Source organism: Dendrobates tinctorius, unplaced genomic scaffold (genome assembly GCF_039654945.1).
Source record: "Dendrobates tinctorius isolate UK_male_01 unplaced genomic scaffold, ASM3965494v1 ptg000147l, whole genome shotgun sequence".
Lineage (NCBI taxonomy): Eukaryota > Metazoa > Chordata > Amphibia > Anura > Dendrobatidae > Dendrobates > Dendrobates tinctorius.
Window position 1 is genome coordinate 17,580,821 of NW_027361814.1, and position 25,300 is coordinate 17,606,120.

Consider the following 25,300-nt stretch of genomic DNA (forward strand, 5'->3'; position numbering starts at 1 on the left):
CCAGATAAGGAATGATGAGAATCCCTCTAGATCGAAGGATGGCCATGACCGTCGCCATCACTTTCGTGAAAACATGGGGAGCGGAGGCTAGGCCGAAGGGAAGAGCCGTGAACTGGTAATGATTTTCCTGAATCGCAAACCTGAGATATTTCTGATGCTGCAAGCAAACAGGGATGTGAAGATAGGCATCCCGTATGTCCACAGAACAGAGAAATTCTCCGGGCTCCATTGAAGCTATCACCGATCGAAGAGACTCCATTTTGAAGTGAAGAATCTTCACGTGGCGATTGAGCAATTTGAGGTCCAGGATTGGCCGCAGGGAGCCGTCTTTCTTCGGGACTATGATGAGATTTGAGTAGAACCCTGAAAACCGTTCGTCTAAGGGAACGGGAACAATCACTCCAGCGGAAAGAAGGGAGGAGACGGCCTGAAAGAATCCTGGAATGTGGGACCGTTGTCTTGGAGGTCGAGACAGGAAAAAACGCCTGTCTGGCGGGGAAGAAAATTCGATCTTGTAACCGGATGCGATGATTTCCATGACCCAAGCATCGTCGACAACCGACAGCCAAGCGTCCACGAAAAAGGAAAGTCTGCCTCCCACCCTGGAAAAACTTCCAGGTGGGGGTGCCCCGTCACTTGGAGGCAAACCTACCGGAACGGGCACCTGAGGACCTGGAGTATTGTCCTCTAGATCTCCAGCAGGGAGCGGGCTTGTAAGAAGGTTTCTTCTGCTCTCGCTCCCTAGATGCGGAAGGATGCTCTTGCTGGACAGATCTCTCTGTGGACGAGAACGGACGAAAACCCTTTCTATTAAAAAGGCGTCTTGGTCAAGACTGGGGGAGAGAAGTACTTTTACCCCCAGTGGCATCGGAAATTATTTGATCCAGCTTGGCCCCAAAGAGCCTAGAACCATGGAAGGGCAGATTGGTGAGCGACTTTTTTGAGGTGGTATCCGCATTCCTTGATTTTAACCAAAGAACTCGGCGTACAGCCACTATATTGCTGTTAGCCCTTGCTACGCAACCGGCCGCATCTAAGGAGGCGGCTAAAAGGTATTTACCTGCATGATTAATTTGATCTGCTAGATCTGCCAGCACGTCCTGGGGAGCTGCCGCTAAGATGCCCCTGCGGAGAATTTTTGCCCAAGCCGAAATGACTTTAGCCACCCAGGAGGAGGCGAAAATAGGGCAGAGCGAGGCGCCGGAGGCCTCAAAGATAGACTTCGTCAAAGATTCTAACTGCCTGTCTGTAGGATCCTTAAGCGATGCCCCGTCTGGAAGGGACAGAACCGTCTTAGAGGCTATGCGAGAAACGGGAGGGTCCACTTCAGGGGCTTTGGTCCATTTAGAAAGCAAATCAGCCTCAAATGGGTACAGAACATCTAAATACCTGCGGCCCGAAAAGCGTTGCTCAGGGTGCTCCCAATGTTTGGCTAGAGTAGTATTAAACTCCTTGTGGTTTGGAAAAGTTTTGGATGGAGGCCTTGATCGTTTAAATGGAACAGAACATTCCTGAGGAAGGGGCTTGTCGTGCTTAATCTCCAGGGTTTGGAAGATAGCTGAAAGAAGACTATAAACCATATTTCGTGTTTTAGACATGTCATCTGCTTCTGAACTAGATCCTAATTGTGGATTGTCATCTGACCTAAGGTCGTCCTCTGAAGGAGACGGACACCTGGGTGAAGCAGACGGGCCTAGCGAACTGGAAGACGAGCCCGATAGGAGACGCTTCCTGGACATCCTACTCGGCCTGTCCCTCTGAAGGTTGCGGTCAGGAGCGGACGACTCACCTTGAGAGGCGGTTGGTGCAGCGGTGGCTGTAGATAGCTGAGGCAAACGTTCTAGGACCTGGACCAGGGACTGAGAGACTTTGGTCAGATCGGAGACCGACTGAGACATAGCTACGGCCCATTCTGGGAGAGGGGAAGTGCCCTCATCACGGGAATCTGTGTGCTCCTGAGAGGCCGACATAGCTGAAGGACTGCAGGACGGGCAGAAAGGAGATGGCTGACCCGAAGCCCACTTCTTTTTACAGCGCGCACAGGCGTAATGAGTAGCTGTGGGCTTGAAACAGAGCTCCCCTGCAGGGTTGGGCATAAGGAAAACTGCGCTGAATGGCAGCGGGAATTGGGGAAGAACTGCGGAGGAGGGCTAATATTTCTGCAAAGAGCAGAGCCTACCTAGTTCCGGCGAGCAGCAGAAACACTGAAGTGTCCCCCAAGCAGCGCAGAAAGCCAGGACCGAAAAAACAGGAAATGCCTGATGAGGTGAGCGGTGGGCGGAGCTTAGCGGCTGAGCCGCAATTGGAGCTGACATACAAGAAGAGAACAAGGAGCCCTGTGATGGGCTAAAAAAGGCGCGAGGACAGCGCGCTCAGAAGGGGGAGGAGGCGCTCTGAGAGCGGGAGCTGAAAACGAAAGTGAAAGTGAAAGAGTCGGCACCGCAGCCCCGTGATGGAATCGCCCAAGAAGGTGAAGAGAAGGCCTGTAAGGAGGTACTGTGCGCGCAGAAAAGCTTTGGAAAACCATGGCCAGCTGTGACAACGGGGAGAGAAAACCCTGTATTCAGCCCCTGAATATAAGTGGAGAGGCGCGCGGCTGATGAGAGCGGCGCCCGTCAGGCAGGGAGAGGGGCGGGAGATTCAAACAGCCTGATGTGTTCGGCTGTCCAGTTTTCCACCGATGTGCCTCTTGGTAATGCTGCGGGCTGGAGGGATCATACAGGCACTTACCTGTCGTCCCTGAAGAGGATGATCACAGGGGCCTCACAAGGGTAGTGGCAAGCCGCTGGCAACTGTCCTCTGTACCCGCATCCTGCAGAAGACGGCATTAACCTCTTGATGGCGAGGAAAATCTTGCGATCGCCGTCTTCCTCTCAGCCCTGTCCCAAGAGAGGGGTGAGGAGGGGGATTTGGCAAGGACCAGCCACCTGTCCACATCCCATAGCACCAGAAGGTGATATGGAAAAAGTCCTGCCAGCGTACTGAGAGTTGCGATGTGGGATCAGCCACACTGCTCGCTCAGCCGCCTGATATGGGAAAGCAGCGTGAACTTCCACCCTGTTTCCCGACTTGAATCTGCAAAACAAAAGACAAAAAAATTAAAAGGTTCCACTAGAACACCTGAAGGAAAGAAAGGTTAATTGCGGATCTGGGAAGATCCCGGTCCGCCTCCTACAGACACTAAGCACAAACTGAGGTGGGTGTATACTGCCGGGGAGGAGCTAATTTTCTTGTTTTGCATAGTGTCAGCCTCCCAGCAGTAGCAGCATACACCCATGGTATTCTGTGTCCCCCAAAAAGGCGATCAAGAAAAGGGATTTTATTTTTTCTTTTATTTTGCATATCCTGCATCCCCGTCCCACAATCTAATTCTGCAGTCATAAAACTAGAAAAGTAATTTAGCCACATACACTACATTTCTATCTTTGCAAAATAGCAGCTATCGGGACAAACTGGAGGAATTTAATTTTTACTTGTCCCATCCTGCTCTTCCTCACTTTCCCGAACCGGCAGCGTCAGATCACTGCTCACTCCCACCTAAACCTAACAAAAGAAAAAGGTACAAGCACCATCACTAGAGCCGATGAGTAGTTCACACGCCCTGGACTTCTTACCGGGTGCCCCGGATCTCAGAGGAGCGCCAATCTGAACTGGCATCAACATCATCATTTCCAGGGGCACTCAGGAGGAATTTTATAACTGGGCTAGGGGGCACAAGACCTGCTTTTGCCAAGTGCAATGGACCCTGCTCACACCCAAATGTTTCTCTCACATTTCATAGGCACCACAGGAGATTATGCAATCTCCTCCACTCATGGTGGCAGGTAAAAATCTAAAGCCCTCGAACACATTGATTTCAGTGGGACCAAAGGACCATACATTGTTTATAGGGGTCTTCACAAACTCTCCAACAGACGATGATGGGAGAGGGAAGGACTGGACATGGCGAACTTCAACATCTGATCCTTTTGTTGGGATCGATTGGATTAGTCTCCTCTTCTCATACATGTGCGTGTGTGGGATTCGGGGGGGGGAAGCTGTATGGCCACTGTTAGTTGGGTGTTATCTAGCCATTGTGACACTAGGTAAAATGAATCATTTGGGAATGTGAATCTTTTCTGGTCCCCTACACCGGTGTAAAATATTTTTTTCTACAAATATGACATTACTTACAAAATGTTGAGGCGACGACCTCTCTCTGGTTTCTAAAGACCTTGACATAACCCCGAACTCTGATCACATCACCAATCTCCATCTTGGCTTTCCTGCTCTCGTGTCTGTACAGCTCTTGCATTATTCCATCCAGATCCTTGGCTTCGGATGGACTTTTCTGATCCTCTACAAACCAATGGACAGGATGAAAGATAAGTAGTAAGTCTTCTGCCCTATGGCAGACATAACACAGACAGAGAAGGGGGCTGGGGCAGTATAAGAGGAGCGCTTAGGCCGGTTTCACATTTGCGTTTAGGGCCGCAGCGTCGGCCTGCGCACGGCCGCCGCTAAGCCCCACCCCCTGCCGCACCTCCGCCGGTAGCTTCGCCTCCGGGCGCATGTCGCTACATGCGTCCCCTATCTTTATCACTGAGGACGCAGGCCGTGCACAGTATGCGTTTGGCGGCACCTGCGTCCTATTGACGGTGCGCCGAGCGCAACCAAATTGCAACAGGTTGCGTTTGGCGCTGGTCGGCGCACTGTCAAAAGGACGCAGGCGCCGCCAAAACGCATACTGCGTACGGCCTGCGTCCTCAGTGATAAAGATAGGGGACGCATGACGCATGTAGCGTCATGCGCCCGGAGGCGGAACTACCGGCGGAGGCGCGGCAGGGGGTGGGGCTTAGCAGCGGCCGTGTGCAGGCCGACGCTGCGGCCCTAAACGCAAATGTGAAACCGGCCTTAGGGGGTAAAATGCCACACATACCCCCTGGAATGAAGTCATCTCCTGTTAGTTTTTTTATTTATATCAATGGAAACATGATGAGACTTTAAAATAAAAAAAAATTATATATAGCGCTTCAGAAAAAAAAATAGAAAAATTTTAAATGGATTTTTTTTTATAGATATATGTTTTTTTTTTTTTAATTTTACAGTTTTTCAAGTGATATAATAAGATTTTCATCCATATGGACAGTGATGTACAGTATATGTATATACAGATGTAAATCATAAGCTCAGTTAAAGTGGAACATAAGCCATTAGAGCAGAATATCCCGTCACTCTTTTGCGGTCTGCTGGGAAGTTTTGTGATTTTTGTGAGCATTTTACAAAAAATATTATATTGTAAGAAAGTCTAAGCGACATGGCAGGTCGTGAAATCCACCCCCCGTCTCCCGCATGCAGAGGAACAGCCTCAGTTTTTCGGTGCTCCCTTTAACGGCTTGTGCACATGACCAAAGGCTATACATGGTTTTCCCTGATGGCGCTCACGTCTATGATAATCTTCGGCGTTGTGCACATCTCCGAGATTTTTTTTTACTTGTATCCCGCTGTCCATGGGGAAAAAAAAGAACAAAACGGTGACATGTCCAATGTTAATGTGAGTGTTGGATAAAAAACTGACAATGCAAATCTATGGGTCCGTGAAAAACATTCCAGCGCGCTCTACCCTTACATAAGGAACCTTCTGTAGCGTAAATATTCAGACATGACTATTTGTACTGACTGCTGCCAGCAGGGGGCGGCATCATTCTTCTGTAGGGAATATGGACGTTTATTATCAGCACAGTCTGCAGTGGCTTCTAGGGTTTGGGGACGTATAGTCCTATAGTTTATTGCAGCAATCTCAGACAAGTCACCTAAGCGAAGATTTTGGTGTCTTAAAGGGAACTTGTCATCACATTTTTGGTTTACCAGCTTAAAATATCCTTTAATTTAGTGTCACCTATGCATTACAGGACTAGTTTTGAAACCCCCTGACTCCCCACGTATCATCCAGAAATACCTTTTTTTATTCCTCCCGTGCTGTAGGTTAATTGTTCGGTCCGGTCCAATGGGTGTGTATTTGTTTCCATCTCTCCACCCCTCCTCGCTTGCTCAACGCATTCCTTGCGGTGAATTTCAGCGATGGCGTACATTTTTCGCGCGTGCGCATTTGAAAGGCATCTTGTGCGTGCGCAGTATGCTTTGCCCAACTGTGGGCAAAGCCGAAAGTCAGTGTTGCGCATGCGCCGGAATACGCAATGGCTTTATATGTCCCAGAAGTATTTCCATTCCATTTCTGTGTTCACTGACGCGGCAGGGAACAAAGAAAAATGACAGGGAAATACTTCCTGGTCAGAAAGAGAAAGCAATTGCGTATGCCAGCACATGTGCAATGCTGATGTTCTGCTTTGCCCACAGTTGTGCACGCTCGAGATGCCATTTCAATGCGCATGCGCAAAAACAGTTTGTGATCTGTGATATTCACAGAAAGGAATACGTAGAGAGACGAGGAGCGGGGGGACTAAGCGATGCCCATCGGAACGGACAGAGTAGATTTACATAGAGTAGGAAGAATAAAAAAGGTATTTCGGGATGATACATGGGGAGTCAGGGGGTTTCAAGACTCGTTCTGTAATGCATAGGTGACACTAAATTAAAGGATATTTTTAGCTGGTAGACCAAAAATGTGATGACAGGTTCCCTTTAAAGTGCATAAAGTACGCTTGTGTCCCCGCAGTAAGATCCTATGTCCCCACCGCAGTGTCTGACTGGGGTGCTAAGGGTCCACCAGTAACATTGACTTGGGGAGGCCCACTTTTCACCTGCATACAAATATTACACTCCCCTCATTCACAAATTTACCTATATCTCTACATAATAATAAACTGTTTTTTTGGCTAATGAATGATGAGATGTTTTTTTCTGAACGGAGTGAAACAAGTAAATTATGCCAAGTGTTGCCCATACAGTGCGGTTGGGGGCCAAGATCTGCACAGGGGCCCCCCGGGGGATTGCCCTGTTACCCTATGTGCCAGTCCGGGCCTGCCCCACCGGGTTAGCCGTTCTTCTTCTGTGTAATCCAGCTTGGGCTTCCCAGCATTGACCTCGCTTCTTGAATCAAGGCAAACAATAGCGGGCACATAAAGTTTATCAAGGAACTTCATTGAATAAAGAAACATAAAGCGAAGTGCAAACATCCCACTGATTTGCTTAGTAGGACGGATTTGGAAACTGTTTTATAAATGTGAAGGTCATTTCTACGACAGCAAACAAGTGATGCCGTTTCACCTCGGAGAGCTTCTGGTTCACACGTTGTGTATTTGATGCGGATTTTACGTGAAAAGTATCAGAGTAGCAGCAACATGGTTGAGCTTTAATTCAGTCTCATCCCCATGCTGCAATGCTCTTTTGGTCGGAAACTATATAGAACTATTTTTTTTTGTAATCCATATCAATTTCTGTGGCAGAAATACACCTTTTTGATGTGGATTAAATTTCAACGGGAACCCTAAATCCGCAGGTTAAACAAACCATTAAAAAGTGCTACACCCCTGGAAACAAGAATGAAGAGGTGGTAACTTATTTTTCGGACCATAAGACGCACTTTTCCCCCAAAAAAATCTTGGGGAAAAATGGGGGTGCGCCTTATGGTCCAGATGCACTTACCAGGAGACACATCCGAGGCTGATGGGTGGCAGGGGCTCTGCCGGCATTTTGTGAAATTCAGCGTTACAACAATGGAAGTGCGGGGGCTCCAGCCTTTCACAAAAAGCCGGCGGAGCCCCCACATCGCCGATCACCTGCAAAAGTGCCGCACCAGCCCGGGATGGATGTGAGGGGGCTCCGGGATTTCCACCAAAGCTGGCGGAGCCACTGCACGACAGATCATCTGCCAAATCGCCGCCCATCAGCCTAGGATGGATGTGTGGGGGCTTTCACAAAATGGCAGAGCCCCCACACCATCGAACCTGCTGCACCAGCCAGGGTTGTGTCAGACCACCTCCTGTGACCCCACTCCACCAGCGCTCCATATCACACCCTACCCCCAGCTAAGCTGAACAATTCGGACTGTAAGATGGACCCTCATTTGACGCATTAATTTTTTTCCCTATTTTTCTCTTGAAAATTTGGGGTGCGTCTTATAGTCCGAAAAATACGGTACATAGTGGGACAAACTTATTTATTGCTAAGGAACATCAAGATCTCTAGAGATAGTCTTGTAACCTTGAGATTGTTGATGTTTTTCAACAATTTTGGTTCTCAAGTTCTCTTCTCTTTCTGTTCTCCATGTTTAGTGTGGCACACACACACACACACACACACACACACACACACACACACACACACAATGTAAAGACTGAGTCAACTTTTCTCCTTTTTTTTCTGGTTTCAGGTGTGATTTTCATATTGCCCACACCTGTCACTTGCCACAGGTGAGTTTGAACAGGCATCACATGGTTGAAACAAAGCTGTTTACCCACAATTTTGGAAAGGTGCCAAAAATTTTCACCGGACCATTTTTGGGGTTGTGTGTGAAATTATGTCCGATTTGCATCTTTTTCTCTGTTTTTTTGTGTTGGTTCCAATACACACAAATGAAATAAACCTGTGTATAACAAAACATGGTAATTATAATAATTTTCTGGGAGAAATACTTCATTTTCTGGAACAATTTGAAGGGGGCTAACACTTTTGTCCATGACTGTAAGTGACGACTCACCTGAAGATGATGTACATTTTTGCCCGGATGATTTCCAGCATGTGCAGTTGATAACTCCGGTGCTGTCATCCACTTAATGAGAAGACGCAAAAAGACAAGAAAACACATAAAAACAAAATGTGAGACTGCAAAACTCACTCCGTAGTAACTAGTGATGGACACATTAGGAGTCACTTTGACAGTTACAGAGTTTTTTAAAGGGACGCTCAATAATAATAATAATAATAAATCATTAATTCGTTAAGGACTACATAGGGAAATTGGCAGTCATTCTTATCAATCTGCTTGGACTATACAGCTTTTAGAACAGTAAGAACAGGAAAGGGATCCATTAGTCGGCGGCAGACAGAGGAGGAGGAAGGGGATGGGTGGGGCAGCTTGGCCGTCAGCCCACAACCAGGAGGGTAGTAAGTGTGAAATCAGAAAGGGTGTATTGTTTGGGTAGTCAAGCAAATGTGCCAGCGATGTGCTCCCATGCTGAAAGTGTAAAAATGCAGGGTGGATCCCAGACGTTACCTGTTCCTATAGATTTATCGTGCACACGTTACGTGTATAGTGGAGACTTTAGATTTTTTTCTCAATGGCGTTTCATTTCCCCTACTAAGATATATGGCAATAACACGGTAGACAGGACAGGAGGCCATGCAGGTTTTGTTTCCCTTGGCTGGCCTCAATAGACATGAGAAGTGATCCGGATCACATCCGCAGATCCCTCGTAGGTATTCATAGCTTCCCGTTTTCAGGCTGCATAAGGTTTTTCAGCCATGAGTTTGTGAAAATCCTGCCGATAGGCAGCAGAAGGAACGCCCGAAGGTCTACAGCGCCCGAAGGTCTACAATGCCTAAAGGTCTACAACGCCCGAAGGTCTACAGCGCCCGAAGGTCTACAGCGCCCGAAGGTCTACAGCGCCCGAAGGTCTACAGCGCCCGAAGGTCTACAATGCCTAAAGGTCTACAGCGCCCGAAGGTCTACAGCGCCCGAAGGTCTACAACGCCCGAAGGTCTACAACGCCCGAAGGTCTACAACGCCCGAAGGTCTACAGCGCCCGAAGGTCTACAACGCCCGAAAGTCTACAACGCCCGAAGGTCTACAGCGCCCGAAGGTCTACAGCGCCCGAAGGTCTACAGCGCCCGAAGGTCTACAACGCCTAAAGGTCTACAACGCCCGAAGGTCTACAGCGCCCGAAGGTCAACAGCGCCCGAAGGTCTACAACGCCCGAAGGTCTACAACGCCCGAAGGTCTACAACGCCCGAAGGTCTACAGCACCCGTGGGTCTACAACGCCCGAAGGTCTACAGCGCCCGAAGGTCTACAGCGCCCGCAGGTCTACAGCGCCCGAAGGTCTACAATGCCTAAAGGTCTACAGCGCCCGAAGGTCTACAATGCCTAAAGGTCTACAACGCCCGAAGGTCTACAGCGCCCGAAGGTCTACAGCGCCCGAAGGTCTACAGCGCCCGAAGGTCTACAGCGCCTAAAGGTCTACAGCGCCTAAAGGTCTACAGCGCCTAAAGGTCTACAGCGCCTAAAGGTCTACAGCGCCCGAAGGTCAACAGCGCCCGAAGGTCTACAACGCCTAAAGGTCTACAGCGCCTAAAGGTCTACAGCGCCTAAAGGTCTACAGCGCCCGAAGGTCAACAGCGCCCGAAGGTCTACAGCGCCCGAAGGTCTACAGCGCCCGAAGGTCTACAGCGCCCGAAGGTCAACAGCGCCCGAAGGTCTACAACGCCCGAAGGTCTACAACGCCCGAAGGTCTACAACGCCCGAAAGTCTACAACGCCCGAAGGTCTACAGCGCCCGAAGGTCTACAGCGCCCGAAGGTCTACAGCGCCCGAAGGTCTACAATGCCTAAAGGTCTACAACGCCCGAAGGTCTACAGCGCCCGAAGGTCTACAGCGCCCGAAGGTCTACAATGCCTAAAGGTCTACAACGCCCGAAGGTCTACAGCGCCTGAAGGTCAACAGCGCCCGAAGGTCTACAACGCCCGAAGGTCTACAACGCCCGAAGGTCTACAGCACTCGTGGGTCTACAACGCCCGAAGGTCTACAGCGCCCGAAGGTCTACAGCGCCCGCAGGTCTACAGCGCCCGCAGGTCTACAGCGCCCGCAGGTCTACAGCGCCCGCCGGTCTACAACCGGGGCACAGGTGGGTTCGCTGATCGTTCTTTTTGCTTGTACAATGCTGTAAATCCAGAATTTGATCCAAAGCGGAAAAGTTGCATCTATATTTTGTTAATGTTGTTTCACAGCAAAGCACAAGATTGCGCAACGAAGAGCGAAACCCGCTGTGTACACGGAAATGCTGCGGATTTTAGATCTACCGCGCCGGACAATTTACGCTGTGGATTTTCGCTTCTTAAACTCTCATTCACAACACTGCTGCTGCTGGAATAGGCCGTCATTCGGGTCATCGGTGATTTGCCAACATGTTGCTGGATCTGTGTACTATTGCCAACTAATCACTGCAATATGAAATGCCATACTGAGGGACTGGGGCAGGATTAAAATAAAAATCGATCACTCTGGGATCACATTGGTAATACGAGCAGACTTGTATGGATTTAAGATTAAAAGTGGAATCTGTCAGCACTTTTTTTACTATGTAATCTGAGAGCTGTATGATGAAGGGGCTGAGACCCTGATTCCAGTGATGTATCACTTACTAGGCTGCATTTGACTGTTTCATTAAAATCATTGTTTTATCAGCAGGATTAGGCGTCTCGTGCCTTCTAGTCAACTGCTCTTTGCCCCGACACCCACCATATACAGTGTACACAGAAAGCTGCCAATCAGTGGTGTGGGCGGAATCATACACAGCTCAGTATCCGAGCTCTGCTAGATTTGCAGCAGAGAGAACATATGGCAGCAAGTAACATAGCTGGAATCAGGGTCTCAGCCCCTACATCATGCTGCTCTCAGATTACATAACACAAACCTGCTGACAGATTTCTTATGAGTGTTTACCACGGGAAAGTGGGATTTATATTCTGTACGGTGATACAATGTTACAGCCAAGCAACAGTGACCATTATGTAATATGTATGGATGTGTCCGGTACAGAGCAATAATACCTCCGTAGCTGTAGAAAGCGTCCTTCTCTCTGACCGACACAACAGTGCCTAATATATCCACTTGTCTGATGGGATGACCGTTGTAGAAAAAGATTCCTGAAATAATACAAACAAACGTTAGAATAAACCTATAGCTTGCAGGCAAAAAAAAAAAAAAAAAAAAAAGCATTCCGGTTATGAGAACCGGAAAAAGGAATTGGGAACACTCCGCCTTGTGATGGCTGGGAAATTTTATATATATATGGCCACCTGACGTAAGGTGTACTATTAATTCCCATGCTGAGAAGCTCTACTTTTATAAAATAAAGCAGAAAATTAAGGAAAAATATCAATCTTCCTCTGCTGCCTCTCCGTTGATGTCCTTTTACCTCCATAATACACTTTATCCACGCTTGTTAAGTCACCAGGAACATCTTGGAAGCTCCTAGAGAAAGTGAAGACAACCCAGAAAAGTTGGTAAAAAAAAAAAAAAAAAAAAAAAATCTGTGCTCCCCAAACCATTTTTATTCCATTGATGTCAAGCCCATAAAAATAGGAATATTTTTCGCTCTCTGCTCTCACAGAGTGTCAAGGAAAGGCTGTGATATAAGCTGCATTATACTTTGTGATCGCCACAGACTGAAAAAGTGGCCAGAAATAAGTGATCGCCACAGACTGAAAAAGTGGCCAGAAATAAAACGTGGCCAGAAATAAGTGATCGCCACAGACTGAAAAAGTGGCCAGAAATAAGTGATCGCCACAGACTGAAAAAGTGGCCAGAAATAAGTGATCGCCACAGACTGAAAAAGTGGCCAGAAATAAAACGTGGCCAGAAATAAGTGATCGCCACAGACTGAAAAAGTGGCCAGAAATAAGTGATCGCCACAGACTGAAAAAGTGGCCAGAAATAAGTGATCCCCACAGACTGAAAAAGTGGCCAGAAATAAGTGATCGCCACAGACTGAAAAAGTGGCCAGAAATAAGTGATCGCCACAGACTGAAAAAGTGGCCAGAAATAAGTGATCGCCACAGACTGAAAAAGTGGCCAGAAATAAGTGATCGCCACAGACTGAAAAAGTGGCCAGAAATATTATTATATTAATTAATATTATTAATTATATTAATTATTAATTATATTAATATTAATATTATCACCCATCCCTTGAAGATTGTGAGCCCTCGCGGGCAGGGTCCTCTCTCCTCCTGTACCAGTTATGACTTGTATTGTTTAAGACTATTGTACTTGTTTTTATGTATACCCCCCTCACATGTAAAGCGCCATGGAATAAATGGCGCTATAACAATAAATAATAATAATAATAATAATAAATAAGTGATCGCCACAGACTGAAAAAGTGGCCAGAAATAAGTGATCGCCACAGACTGAAAAAGTGGCCAGAAATAAGTGATCCCCACAGACTGAAAAATTTGCTGGAGATAACACGTCTAGTGTTTTAGATATGTTTCATAAGTTACAGCGGAGACGGGAACATTTCTAACACACCCAACTTGTGTCTGTACTTACCAGGTATTTGTTGAGACTCCTTTAGTTCCAAAATGTCTCTGATGTACAACTTGGCAAATGCTAGAAACACTGGATCCAATCCCCACAACAGCGATGATAATTCTTCCATGAAACGGGCGGATGTTCAGAGACCTGAGTGACAAGACAAAGGGCCTGAAATTTATCTAAAATGAAGCTTAAATGGACTCAGAAAATTATATAGATTTTTATGTTACAGGAATTTTAAAAAAGCATCATCTGAGCATGCTCTATTCTAGACAAACCACTGTGGAGAAGGGGGAGGAGGTGAGCTGTGAATTAACCTATTGTGAATCCAGTATCCTCTCCTGTATATAGAGATGTTATCTGTCTATGCAATCTGTCTGTGGTGATAATGAGACTTCTGAAAAGTCTCCTGGAATGAACCAGAAGTCTAAGTTAAGCGTATTAATAAGTTTATGGCAGACAACAATAATATCCATACACACAAAAAAAAACAAATTGAGGATGAATCCATGGGATTCCATTGTAAAAAAAAAAGTTTTTAGTTAGATGCACTATTCCACACAGCTACCAAGACCCCAAAATGTAAAATCAGCAAACGGGGGCGTCTAAGGATGCATTGTACATATGTCCTGGGAGCTTAACAGAAAATGACAGATATTGTTTCCAAATTCTCCAATCGCATGCACACTCTGTTCGGCAGAGCGTACATGTATTATCAGTGGGAAGAAGGAAGTAGGTCACAAATAGATTCCTCTTAACTCCTTTGACAACAAAAGAATTGAACATTGAAATTCAACATGCCCAATCCTTAATTTTGGATGTCAGTATTTGGGGCAGAGTAGGGAGACCTCTATGAACATGGCGGGGTAACAATGGTGGGTTTGGCACACTCTGCTCTAAAATGAATGAGCACCTTCTTTTCCATTGGAGATAAGCAGCTGCCAGAGATGAAGCTTCTTCTCCTCTACCCTACTGACTACGCATGCTCAACAGAGCCGAGTGTGCATGTATGGACGGGAGTTTGGAAAAATAACTATTTAAAATTAAGCAAATGTCCTCACAGCATACATCATCTTTTGGCCTAAAATAACCTGCGACATGTGTAACCCAGAAATGTGAATAAAGTGATGATTATATGCTGCTGATTCATGTCCTGCATTGTTGTGTCTGACCTCAGTATGTGAAAGGAAATCAATGAGCGAATGGAGGAGAATTTAAAGGGCGACAGAGGTGATAACCAACGGCCGACCCCCGATCCTAATCTGATAAACGTTTTACGAGCATTAGAACCGGTCGGACCACAAGTCATCCCGAGGAGGGCGCAATATCAGGGCAGTCACCAGTGACGCTCACAGTCTCACTCATTGTTTCTTTACTAGACCATTACAATATACAATTGCAAAATCTGCAACAGAGCAACCCCCCCCCCCCCACAATCAACCAGGCGCCATGTCTAATAATGGAGTTTTCTGATGTGGCAACTTTCCCGGTCTAGTTATATACTTCTGCATCTCCTATAAGCTGTAACCCTGAAAACATGGCTAATAGAGGCTGTCCAGAAATGACACCAAAGTCTACAATCACTATGGCCACATTCCAACTAGACGTGCACAGTCTTGTTCAAGGCAAGTGAATTGAGCTAGCCTGTGCAAGTCTAGTCAGAATGCACTTGGTACCAAAAATCCTGACAGCGCACGCTATACACGCAGAGTGTGTAAACCTGGACAACCCGAACACCTAAGACATGGAAAAAGTTTTAAAAACTTACACCAAGTTTCAGGTTTTTATCTTTATCATTTTATTTTCAGATACTTTCCCGACATAGCAGGGCTGTGGAGTCGGAGTCATGGAGTCGGAGCCCATTTTGGTGGAGTCGGAGTTGGTGTCATGGAAATTGAGGAGTCGGAGGTTTGGCTTACCGACTCCACAGCCCTGGCTCCCAGTACCACATTTTCTTCTTGTGAGTAAATCCCTGCCAGTAACAAATGCTGGATGTGAGGTCTGCTACTGCCTCCACTAGCTGTAACGTATCATCAGCACAGCTTCATTCCTGGAGCGATTTCCCCTTCTACATCCCACTACGTTTCTTGCTTCTGGTGATCAACATTGATGCCGAAGATTGAGTTATTCCCCCTTCCTCCAGCTCCACTCTTTCTGCACTCGTATACTGGGCCTGTGTGATTCGCAGTGGCCTCTTTGACCCACCTGGCACAGTACAGCCTATCCGACCGGGCACGTGGCCACTCATTGCCTGTCTTGCTCTGCTGCTCAGCACCAATCACTTGGTTAGAATTGAAGCATTATTCCAGACTCAGCCCAAAGACAATGCTGTTTTTAGGATACAAGAGAAAGGTTTTGTTTTTTTCTAACTCTACTGTTATATAATCCCTAGACGATTTTATACGAGTTTGCAAACATGGTCAGAAGAGATGGTGATTTGTGCTGGCACTGACAGGCGGTCCTGGAATGCAGCTCAAACTAGTCCAACAAACAAGTGCTTCCAAAACGGGCAGAAAATAAAAATAAATCCCGGCCCATGCGGGTGCTACCGAAACTGCAGGTTCCCCAAACTCTAAACACAAGGTGAAGGATCCATTAACCTATTCACTACCAGGCTATGTGCACACGGCGTCTTTTGGCTATGTTCACACTTTGCGTTTTTGATGCGCTTTCTTTTTCATGCAAATTTCAGCTGCGTTTTACAGTACCAGCAAAGTGTATGAGATTTCAGAAATGCTATGCACACAGCTTAGTTGTTTTTTGTCTGTAGTATTTTTTGCAAAACCTTGATTCTGCGGCAGGTCAGTTCAGTGTGCACGAACCCTCACAGTTTCCCCAAAAAATAAGTGGGTGTTCCGGTATTGAGCAACTGTGCAGGACAGGGCAGGCGACTGCGTACTCTCCATTCGAGAAAATCGTCTGATTATGGTAATCGCACTGTGATCAGAGTGGGATCCGATCTCTCGGAAGTGGAGAGAAAAAAATAAGTTGCTCCATCTTCTTCATTAGGTCAGATCGTGAAATTGGGACAGATTTTTTTCACGGACCCATAGACATGAATGGAAGAGAGCCATCAGATTTTTGGTGGACAAATTCGAGCATGTTGTGAGATTACAAGGGGAAAAAAAAAAAAAAAACAATCGGCCATGTGCACGGCCCCACAGAATAACATGGGTAGGAGTGGTCTTAGGCCGGGGTCACACTGGCGAGGAATACGAGCGAGTGAGAGGCGCTAAAAGCACGCATTACACACGGACCAATGATTCTCTATGGGGTCCCTCGCACCAGCCGTATATTTCTCATCCGTATCCTACGCTCCGTGCCACTCGCAGCATGCTGCGATTGTCAGCGTACTACGGCCGTAGTACGCCAATGCAAGTCTATGGGTGCGCAAAAAATACGGATTACACACGGACCACACATGTGACCTGCGAGCAATACGCAGGTCTTTTGGCTGGTGACAGGAAATGGGCCAATCCATCATCAGGAAGCCTAGACATGCAAATGAGCTCAAAAAGCGCTCCAGACATCCAGGAAGTACACCTCCACGGAGTACAGCAGCAGCATGGCGTCCACTTACATAAATGTGGAGATGCTCATTGTCCTGGTGCAGGAGCGTCCAGAAATCTGGGACCAACGCGATGCCAATTATTCAAACCGGGCAAGAAAGGAGGCGTCATGGAGGCGCATCTGTCGCCAGATATACCATGACTTTGGTGACCGACCAAGTGAGGAGCAGCATAAAATTCGTAAGTACAGCGCAACAACAAAGGAATATAGAATCAGCACCCCCCTTCCTGTGCATGTACTTTTTGCCTCATGAGGCCGTTAGATTTGGATGTGACGCGTGGATTTCAGACAGATATTACATGTGTGTACAAAAGAGAATATTTCAACGCGCTATACTGTAAAATGAGAGGATGAAAAGACACTACTCACTTGCTAATGCCTAGGAAAGGCGTGCTGGCCTTAGTGAAGTAGTCACCTTTTTTGCTAGCAGTGTATAGTAACAAATCAAGGCGACCAGCCTTCAGAATATCACGCTCTCTCTATGTCTTAACAAGTGAGTTTTGTTTTTTCATCCTTTCCAGTATAGCATGGTTAAATATTGTCTGTTCTACAGACAGGTAATATCTGCCTGAAAGCCGTGAGGTAGCCTTGCCTGTCATGGTGGAATCTTTCTATGTTTGGAAATCATTATGAGGAAATGTGAGTGTTATCTTTTAGCGTTTATTTTGTTGATGGAGCTCACCTATTTTTGTCAAATCTAGTTTAATATTCTCATGCAGCAATGTTGTTATTGCCTAATCTTTTTTTGGGTTATGTTATGTAATGTTACTTTTCAAAAAAGTTAAAGAAGGCACAAAGGGTCATTTTGCCCATTGCCAAAATGTTCTTATGGCAATATTATGTTTGCCTTTAAACAAACAAAAAAAAAGGCAAAACTAAAAATTTGTCTCTGTGTGATTTCTCACTATCCCTCACAACATACTAACATACACTAACCAATGCAATGAAACATTCATAGAATCATAAGGGCTTGAGTTATATATATTTAGACACACTTAAAGAAACAAATTATAACATAGAGACAGCATGCTCTTGCCAAGAAGTTGCCCCCTCAGGTGAGATAAAGTAATTAGTGGAAATATCACGCACTTTGAGGCCAGAGAGCGGTCTACGTTGAGGGATGATAGGTGGTCTCACCCTGCGCACATTGTCCGGCCTACGCACAACACCATCAGAGGAGGAGCAATCATGTATCCTGGTGAAGTTATGCAGAACAGCACAGGCTTTCACAACTTCATTCACATTTTGTTCACTCAGCTGAATGGCAGACTGGAGTACCCGCCATTTGGCACAAAGAATCCCAAAGGAACACTCCACCAGTCGCCTAGCACGTGATAGGCGCAAGTTACAAATTCTGTGCCTGTGGTCAAGGTTGCGCCGTGGATATGGCCTCATGACATTGCGCGATAACTGAAAGGCCTCATCTGCCACAAGGACATAAGGGACTGATTGTTCGGGGGAGCCTGGTAGCTGGCGTGGTGGTGGGAGATCCAACTGGTTGGTGCGTAGCCGCCGACCCATTATGGAAGTATTGAAGACTCTAGAGTCTCCCGTCCTTCCATAGGCCCCAATGTCAACAATTATAAACTTGTATTGAGGGTCGGCCAGAGCCAACAATACAACAGAAAAGTATTGTTTATAATTGAAGAATTGGGAGCCAGAGTTCGGCGGATTACGCACCCTGATATGTTTGCCATCCAGGGCCCCAATACAATTTTTAAACTGGCAGTCCTCCTCAAAGTCCCTTGATATCCTCAACCAGTCTTCCATCCTGGGCTCGGGCATGACCACTTGATGGAGTCTTGTCCAGATTTCTGTACATGTAGACCTCACTATGCCTGAAATGGTGGATTTTCCAATGAGAAACTCATGGTGGAGGGCAGCATAAGACAGGCCAGTGGACAGGAAGCTGTAGAACAACAGAAATTGATAAGTTTAAAATGCCTAAAGTCCAAAAACATCAGTTACATGCCGACCAAACTTGGTAAGAATTGAGATAGAAAACCACACACATATTTGGTTGCACAATGACTAAGTGATATGCAGGACATATTAGAGCTAACATTCTGGTGTGTAAGTTGAAACATATTTGGAGTAAGATGAGGGCATAAAACTTTGTCCAAGAAGGCCAAGATAAATAAATTAGCCCACACATTATGAACATAGAGAATGTGGTTGGGTAGTACATACCGTATTGTGAGTAGAAGTCGCTCCTCTGCAGATATGGCTTTGCGCATTCTTGTGTCCTGAAAGGTTATCCCAGGGCGCACTGTCTCCAAGAGGCGATCAAATGTGGAAATGCTCATGCGACAGTACTGGTAAAATTTCTCCGGATGCTCCCGCAGAGACGAATAGAGGCGGTGAAAATGCCCTCTTGTGAGTCGTTGCCTCAAAAGTGGATGTACCCACATGCGTCTCCTCCTCCGCGGATTTATTATCACTGGGTATGGGAGGCCAAAGCGCCGTGACAAAAGCCAGGTAAAGAGAACCTGCTCGGTTGTATTGAATGTCAGACCCTCTGCCATGCTGCACAAAGAACACCAACACACCTCGTGAAAGCAACGTGACAAATGGACAGAATGGAGGCAGCCACCTGTTTCTGAGTATCTAAATAGGGTGCAGGCTAATGATTTAAATAGTTAGCAGGCCTCAAAACCGTTAAATGTCCATTTTGCAAGGCTGCGAGAAAATCTCGCCATACGGATTGCATACGGATGCCATACGGATGCAGACATGCGCAAAATACGCGACCGCACCTTGCTTACGGATGACATACGGAGCACTATTTAGGGGTCATTCATCCGTATTACGCATGTAAACTACGGAGCGTATTTTGCGCTGGTTAGTGTGACTCCGGCCTTAGTCAAAATCACGGATAGCGCTTGTCCAATTAAAAAGGTCATCTGCACGAGCACTTAGGGCTCGATCAGACGTCCGATATTCACATACATGTGCTAGCCATGATTTTCCCACATAGCACTCGTACCTGGTAAGTTTATGGAGCCAATCACATGGCTGTAATTTTTGCAGACGTGGAGGTCTGCGGAAACATCTTTGATTTTGATCCGAAGGTCAGATCGAAATTGGAAATGCAAGTCTACGGGTCCGTGAAAAAAAAAAAAATCAGACCGCACTCAGAGGACATCTGAGTGCAGTCTGATTTTCGTGAACATAAGATTGTGCCGTCACGAGACCCCATTGTAAGTACTGTTAGTGGATGGGGTTACAGTGTGACATGCAAGTAGCTGCAGCTGTGACCCGACTGTTGGCAGAAATCTAATCTTTCTGGATATCTGCATGCCCCCTCTTCATGGTGTGTACGGGGGCACAGAGCGGAAAAAGGTGGGATGCGCTGTGTACGGCTGGCTAGATTTAGGGCTCATTATGATGAGCGGGTTTTGGGTACGGGCCCAATGGACTGCACAAGGTCAGCACACGGAGCGATTATAGCCAGAGTGCTAGTGAATATAGACATTTTCATACACAGACCTCAGATCCGCATGGAAAACAAATAATAATCCCAGAATTCACCAGTCAGCTCCGTTTCACATACCAAAAAAGCGCATCTATGGATGCAGCCAGACAGCCGCATAAATCGGACCGCAATGCATGGACTGGCCCAGCACCTCTCCTGACCCGAGCAGGACAGATCCATTTATTTCTATGTAGTGGTCACGCTCGGGTCGGGAGAGCCGCCAGTCCCTGCACTCCGGGCCGATTTATACAGCCATCTGATTGCACCCTAAACGGCAGGCAGCTCCTACACCCGCCTGCTGGCTCCCGCACACAAAGCCAATGACGCCCACAATTTTTCAGGTGTGGCAGTGCCGTTTTTTATACGGTGGTCTGAACCAGGCTTTATACTTAAAGGGGTTGTCCATTCTTGGGGCTCAAGTCTGCAGTCACTCTTGAGACTACAGACTTGTGAAGTCACACAGCACGCACACTGCACACTGTCAGGATTTTACAGACTTCAGGCCACATTCTGACAAGATGTATCCCGTCTCATCCACAATAGGATACAAGCTGTCGGGATTTATGGATATCCCACTTTCCAGTTCCACTTTAGAACTTGCAGCTCTCCGGCGCCCCCTTTACCCTCAGGTCAGTCAGGGAACTACACCTAGGATAATTAGTCGCCGGACAGGCTGCTTGTTGTGCAATGGCTGTTAGGCCCGCTTGCAGTGAGGGAGTTATAAATGCTTTGGCTGCAGCCACACAATCAGCTTATAAAACCCGCTCAGTCACTGCCAGCGCTACCCACCTAGCCAGGACACACTTCGCTGCCACCAGCTTCAGATTTCTTTGATTAATATGTAAAATTAATAGAGGGGTACAAGTCAAACCCAAATCAGTAACATAATTAGCTTACAGGCACGGGTGAATTTGTCACAGAGCAAGGAGGCAGAACTAATACATTTTATTCCCAAAAGATGGGCAGTGATTACAGATGATAAAAAGGCTTTACGAAATGAGACAATAGTATGTACAATGCAACTACAAATAAAAGTGATTTAAAAAGCAGAAAATAAAACTTACATATTGCTTAGATCATTTCAGGCAGAACCATGCTAGGAGGAGGAGCCAGACATCATAATTCATGGATGAGGTCCTGTGGCACGGCTCCCAAGCAGCAACTAACTAGGGGGGCTTAGTTGCAGACTTATAAGTCTGGGCTTGTGACATCACCAAAGGGGCTTTCTGGTGATAGTCCTCCCCCTGCTCTCAGTTACATTCGGCTGCAAAACTTATCATAACCATAACTCGCAGAGGGTACCTCGTATAGAAACGCACATAGTATCATATTTTCCAGCCTGTCGCTGGCATTCATCCAAAACCAAACTCGAACTAGTTATTCTCCACTGTTCAGGAGAAATCAATTTCTCTGGTTCTGTTGGCGCTGGAACCGTGAAAAACATGGGCCAGGAAGCTGAGTCGGCGCACGTCGGAAATATAATTTTCATATTTCTGTCACTGATTGGGTCCGAGATACGGCCTCTTTAATATTGCCCACACTTATCCACACACACAGGCTCAGACAAAGAAAATTCTTTCTACTAATTAAGACATTCCTTGCATTGAGGAGGGGAGGGGGACAGGAAAGAGCTAGTGTAGTGTTACCAGCTGTGAAGCTGCAGGCACAAGGCTGCAATGTGTGACAAGGGGGGGTCACTTGGCTCTGTGCTGTTATGAATCATTCTAGAGAGTGTAGAGAATGGAAGACTCTGGAATGTTCCGGAAAAGTCATACATGATATTTTTACATTATCGTTACAGGGGCCCTTTCAGCAATAAAAACTGCCATGTCAGAGGCGTCCATGTTTTTCAATGACCCACCGGCGCTGGCTTGGAAAGTATTAGTAGAAAACTGAAGTGTAAGGGCTCTTTCAGACGTCAGTGTGTCCGGTACATGTGGTGACAGTTATCACATGTACCGGAGACACATTCAAGTGAATTGGTCTGTGCACGTTAGTGTGTTTCCACGGACCGTGTTTCCGCGGGCAAAATACACTGACATGTACGTTTTTAACAGCCACAAAGTCTGCAAATCGTCCAGCACACACTGATAACATCCATGTGTCATCAGAGTGACATGTACTGGCACCTGGGAAGCAGAGGTACAGTAACCGTTGTTCCCCATTGCCGGGTGATGATGACACTCTCATCATTCTCCCCTGCTCTGCTTGCGATCAGCATGAGAAGGGGAGAATATTGAGAGTTATATTCAACGGATAACAGAGAGACTGTGGAAGGTGATGGGACTACTACTCCCATTAGCCTACACCTGCTGCCGCTAATAACAGTGAGAGCACATAACGGCTGATGAGAGTATTCATCAGTAGCCGCTTGCACTATAAATTATGTAAAAAAACGGCATAAGTTCCCCTGTATTTTGATAACCAGACACGCAAAACTGACAGTTGCGGGATGCAACCCTCAGCTGTCAGCTTCAGCAAGGCTGGTTATCAAGAGTAGAGGTTTTTTTTTTTAAATTTAAACAATTTTTGATAACCAACCAAGCTAAAGCAGCTGGGGGCTAGTATTCTCAGGCTGGTAAGGGTCCATGGATATTGGCCCCCCAGCCAAAAAATAGCAGCCCGCACCTGCTCAGAAAAGGCACATCTATTAGATGAGCCAATTCTTGCACTTTGCCCACTTCTTCCCACTTGCCCTGTAGCGGTAGCAGGTGAGGTTCATATTTGTGGGGTTGATGTCACCTTTGTATTATCCAGTGACATCAAGCCCAAGTGTTAGTAATGGAGAGGAGTCTATGAGACACCATTACTAATCCAAGTTATATTATAAATAAACGCACAGCCAGAATAAAGTCTTTTATTTTTAAATAAAAAAAGGAGAAAACAGTTATACTCACCTACCGCCTATTCCATTATCCTGTAATAAAATAAAAAACAACCATATCCCTTACCTATCCATCTTACTGTCCCACACCGTAATCCATGTCTGGGGGATAAATAGTTTTCAACCTGGACGGTGCCAAGATGCGACTGTCCAGGCTGAGAACCACTGGTGAATGAGCTGCTGTTGTGAGCGTAGCCTCAGTGAGCAGCGTTGACATCATCGAGGTTACTGCCGGTCACTGAGGTTGCATCCCCAGTCAGGCTGAACTGAAGTGACCTCAGCACCGTGAGAAAAAGTCAGTGCATTCACCGCAAATCTTTGATCTTCCCAGATGCCGGTGTGATACTGATGCAGCACACATATGCCACAAGTATTACACTCACGGACACTGATATCTCCGGTACTGTTTTTTTTAATTATCAGGACATGTGAAAAAAACCCTAAGAGAGCACCAGCTGGTGGGCTGTTGGGGTCAACCGCAGTTCCAGCAACATCTCGTCTTTTTGGTGGCCTACAGACCTGCTGCGGAAACCCCTAAAGGGACACAGCTGGGACACAGCTGGGACAGTTAGAGTGATCAATGAGTGGAACAGGCTGCCACGAGAAGTGGTGAGTTCTCCTTCAATGGAAGTCTTCAAACAGAGGCTGGACAGACATCTGACTGGGATGATTTAGCGAATCCTGCTTTGAGCAGGGGGTTGGACCAGATGGCCCAGGAGGTCCCTTCCAACTCTACGATTCTATGATTCTAATTGTTTAGGTACGTAGCTATCGGTGAGGGAAGCGCGACTGTCAGTGACAGTACAGGTGGCATTTGGATAAAGGAAATGTAAGAGCCAAACTTACTTGTTATGAACGGGTCACCAAGGAGGATGGCAGGAACAGGCTAAGCCACCAGAAGACCAGAGAGGTTGGTAACTAAGCGGATTGCAGACCTGTGCTCCTATCCGCACAACTAGCAGTAGCCATGGAGCGTTCCTACGATGCCCTAGACACTTCGTCACAGCCGGAGAGCTTACTAAGCCTAAAGCAAGAAAGGTGAAATCTAAACTGTCCTGGAGCAGATCCCCAAAGGAATAGCTAGCCCCCAAACATATATTGTCGGTGAGACAAGATGAGACACAAACACAGGCAGAGAACAGACTGAGCAAACGGTGGGGCCCAAGCTGTCTAGACAGGACAGGACAGGACAGAAAAAGATACTGTCTGCAATCACGCACAAAACCCTGAAAAAGTCCAACCTTCTGATATACAAAAAAACCTGAGATCCCACGATCTCACCCCCGCTAGATCAGCACTCTGGTATAAACTGGCAGCAAGCATAAAGATATAACATAACAGGGGACTGAACAAGCTGCAACATATGAAGCAGGGCCCAGCGCTGCCCCCGGCCGGGAGCACGCTGAACCCTAGCAGCAAAACAGAAAGCAAAAAAAGACACAACCAGATTAGCAAAGGATTAGCAAAATAATCACTTAGCTGAACATGCAGATCAGGCAGGGGACAAAAGAGCTCCAAAAGCACACAGAGGAAAAAAAATAACCGGCAAGCTTCAAGAGCAGCCAGCTCTGTTATATGCTCCCAGCCAGCAATCCCAGATTCCCAATTATCATCGTCAGGTGGAGAACCTCCATCCACCTGGCGAGCTCCACTACTCTCAGTAACCACCAGAGGGAGCAGAGGGAGCTTCGGCTCAGAAATCCGAGCACGGGAGCTCACAACACTTACTAGTATATCGCTTATTTTGACTTTTCTATTTGTTTAATCCTATAGAAGAAAAATCATTCTGCAAGAATGTAAATCTAGTGAAAAGAAAATTGTGCATTGTGTGGAGTGGAGTCACAGTTTAATATCTGCTGGCATCAGTCCCTGCCCTGCCCTGCTGTACTGTGCACTACATAATCAAATCATTACTGACTATACTTTAGGAATTAAGACACACCTGCTAATTTTCAGTACATTTTTAGCTTTTGGCCTAGGCCCTTCATTGGATCCATCTGTTCCTTACCATAAAACAGTCTTAACGTCCTTATTAATGGTTTACAGCTACTGTACATAAAAACCCGACATAGCAGCTCCTGAAAATGTGACGGCCCGCAGGTACCTGGGCAGATGCCGAATCTAAAAGAACATAGAACAGTTTTCTTCTAAGATGTTAAGCAATGGGGAAGATTTGCT

The 25,300-nt window shown here is 46.6% G+C and overlaps 1 protein-coding gene across 3 annotated transcripts in view; it reads right to left on the bottom strand.

Moving 5' to 3' along the window:
* Positions 1-25,300, bottom strand: part of STN1 (STN1 subunit of CST complex) — a 56,264-nt gene that overhangs the window by 12,266 nt on the left and 18,698 nt on the right. For 2 of the 3 annotated variants that reach the window (XM_073546496.1, XM_073546497.1), the window contains exons 2-5: positions 13,209-13,340; positions 11,705-11,800; positions 8,639-8,710; positions 4,174-4,338 (exon numbers count right to left, since the gene is read on the bottom strand). In XM_073546496.1, coding sequence (XP_073402597.1) covers positions 4,174-4,338; positions 8,639-8,710; positions 11,705-11,800; positions 13,209-13,317 — 442 coding nt within the window. In that variant the 5' untranslated portion in view covers positions 13,318-13,340. Of the gene's footprint in view, positions 1-4,173; positions 4,339-8,638; positions 8,711-11,704; positions 11,801-12,072; positions 12,129-13,208; positions 13,341-25,300 lie in introns of all 3 variants that reach the window. The other variant, XM_073546495.1, reaches the window with a different exon arrangement.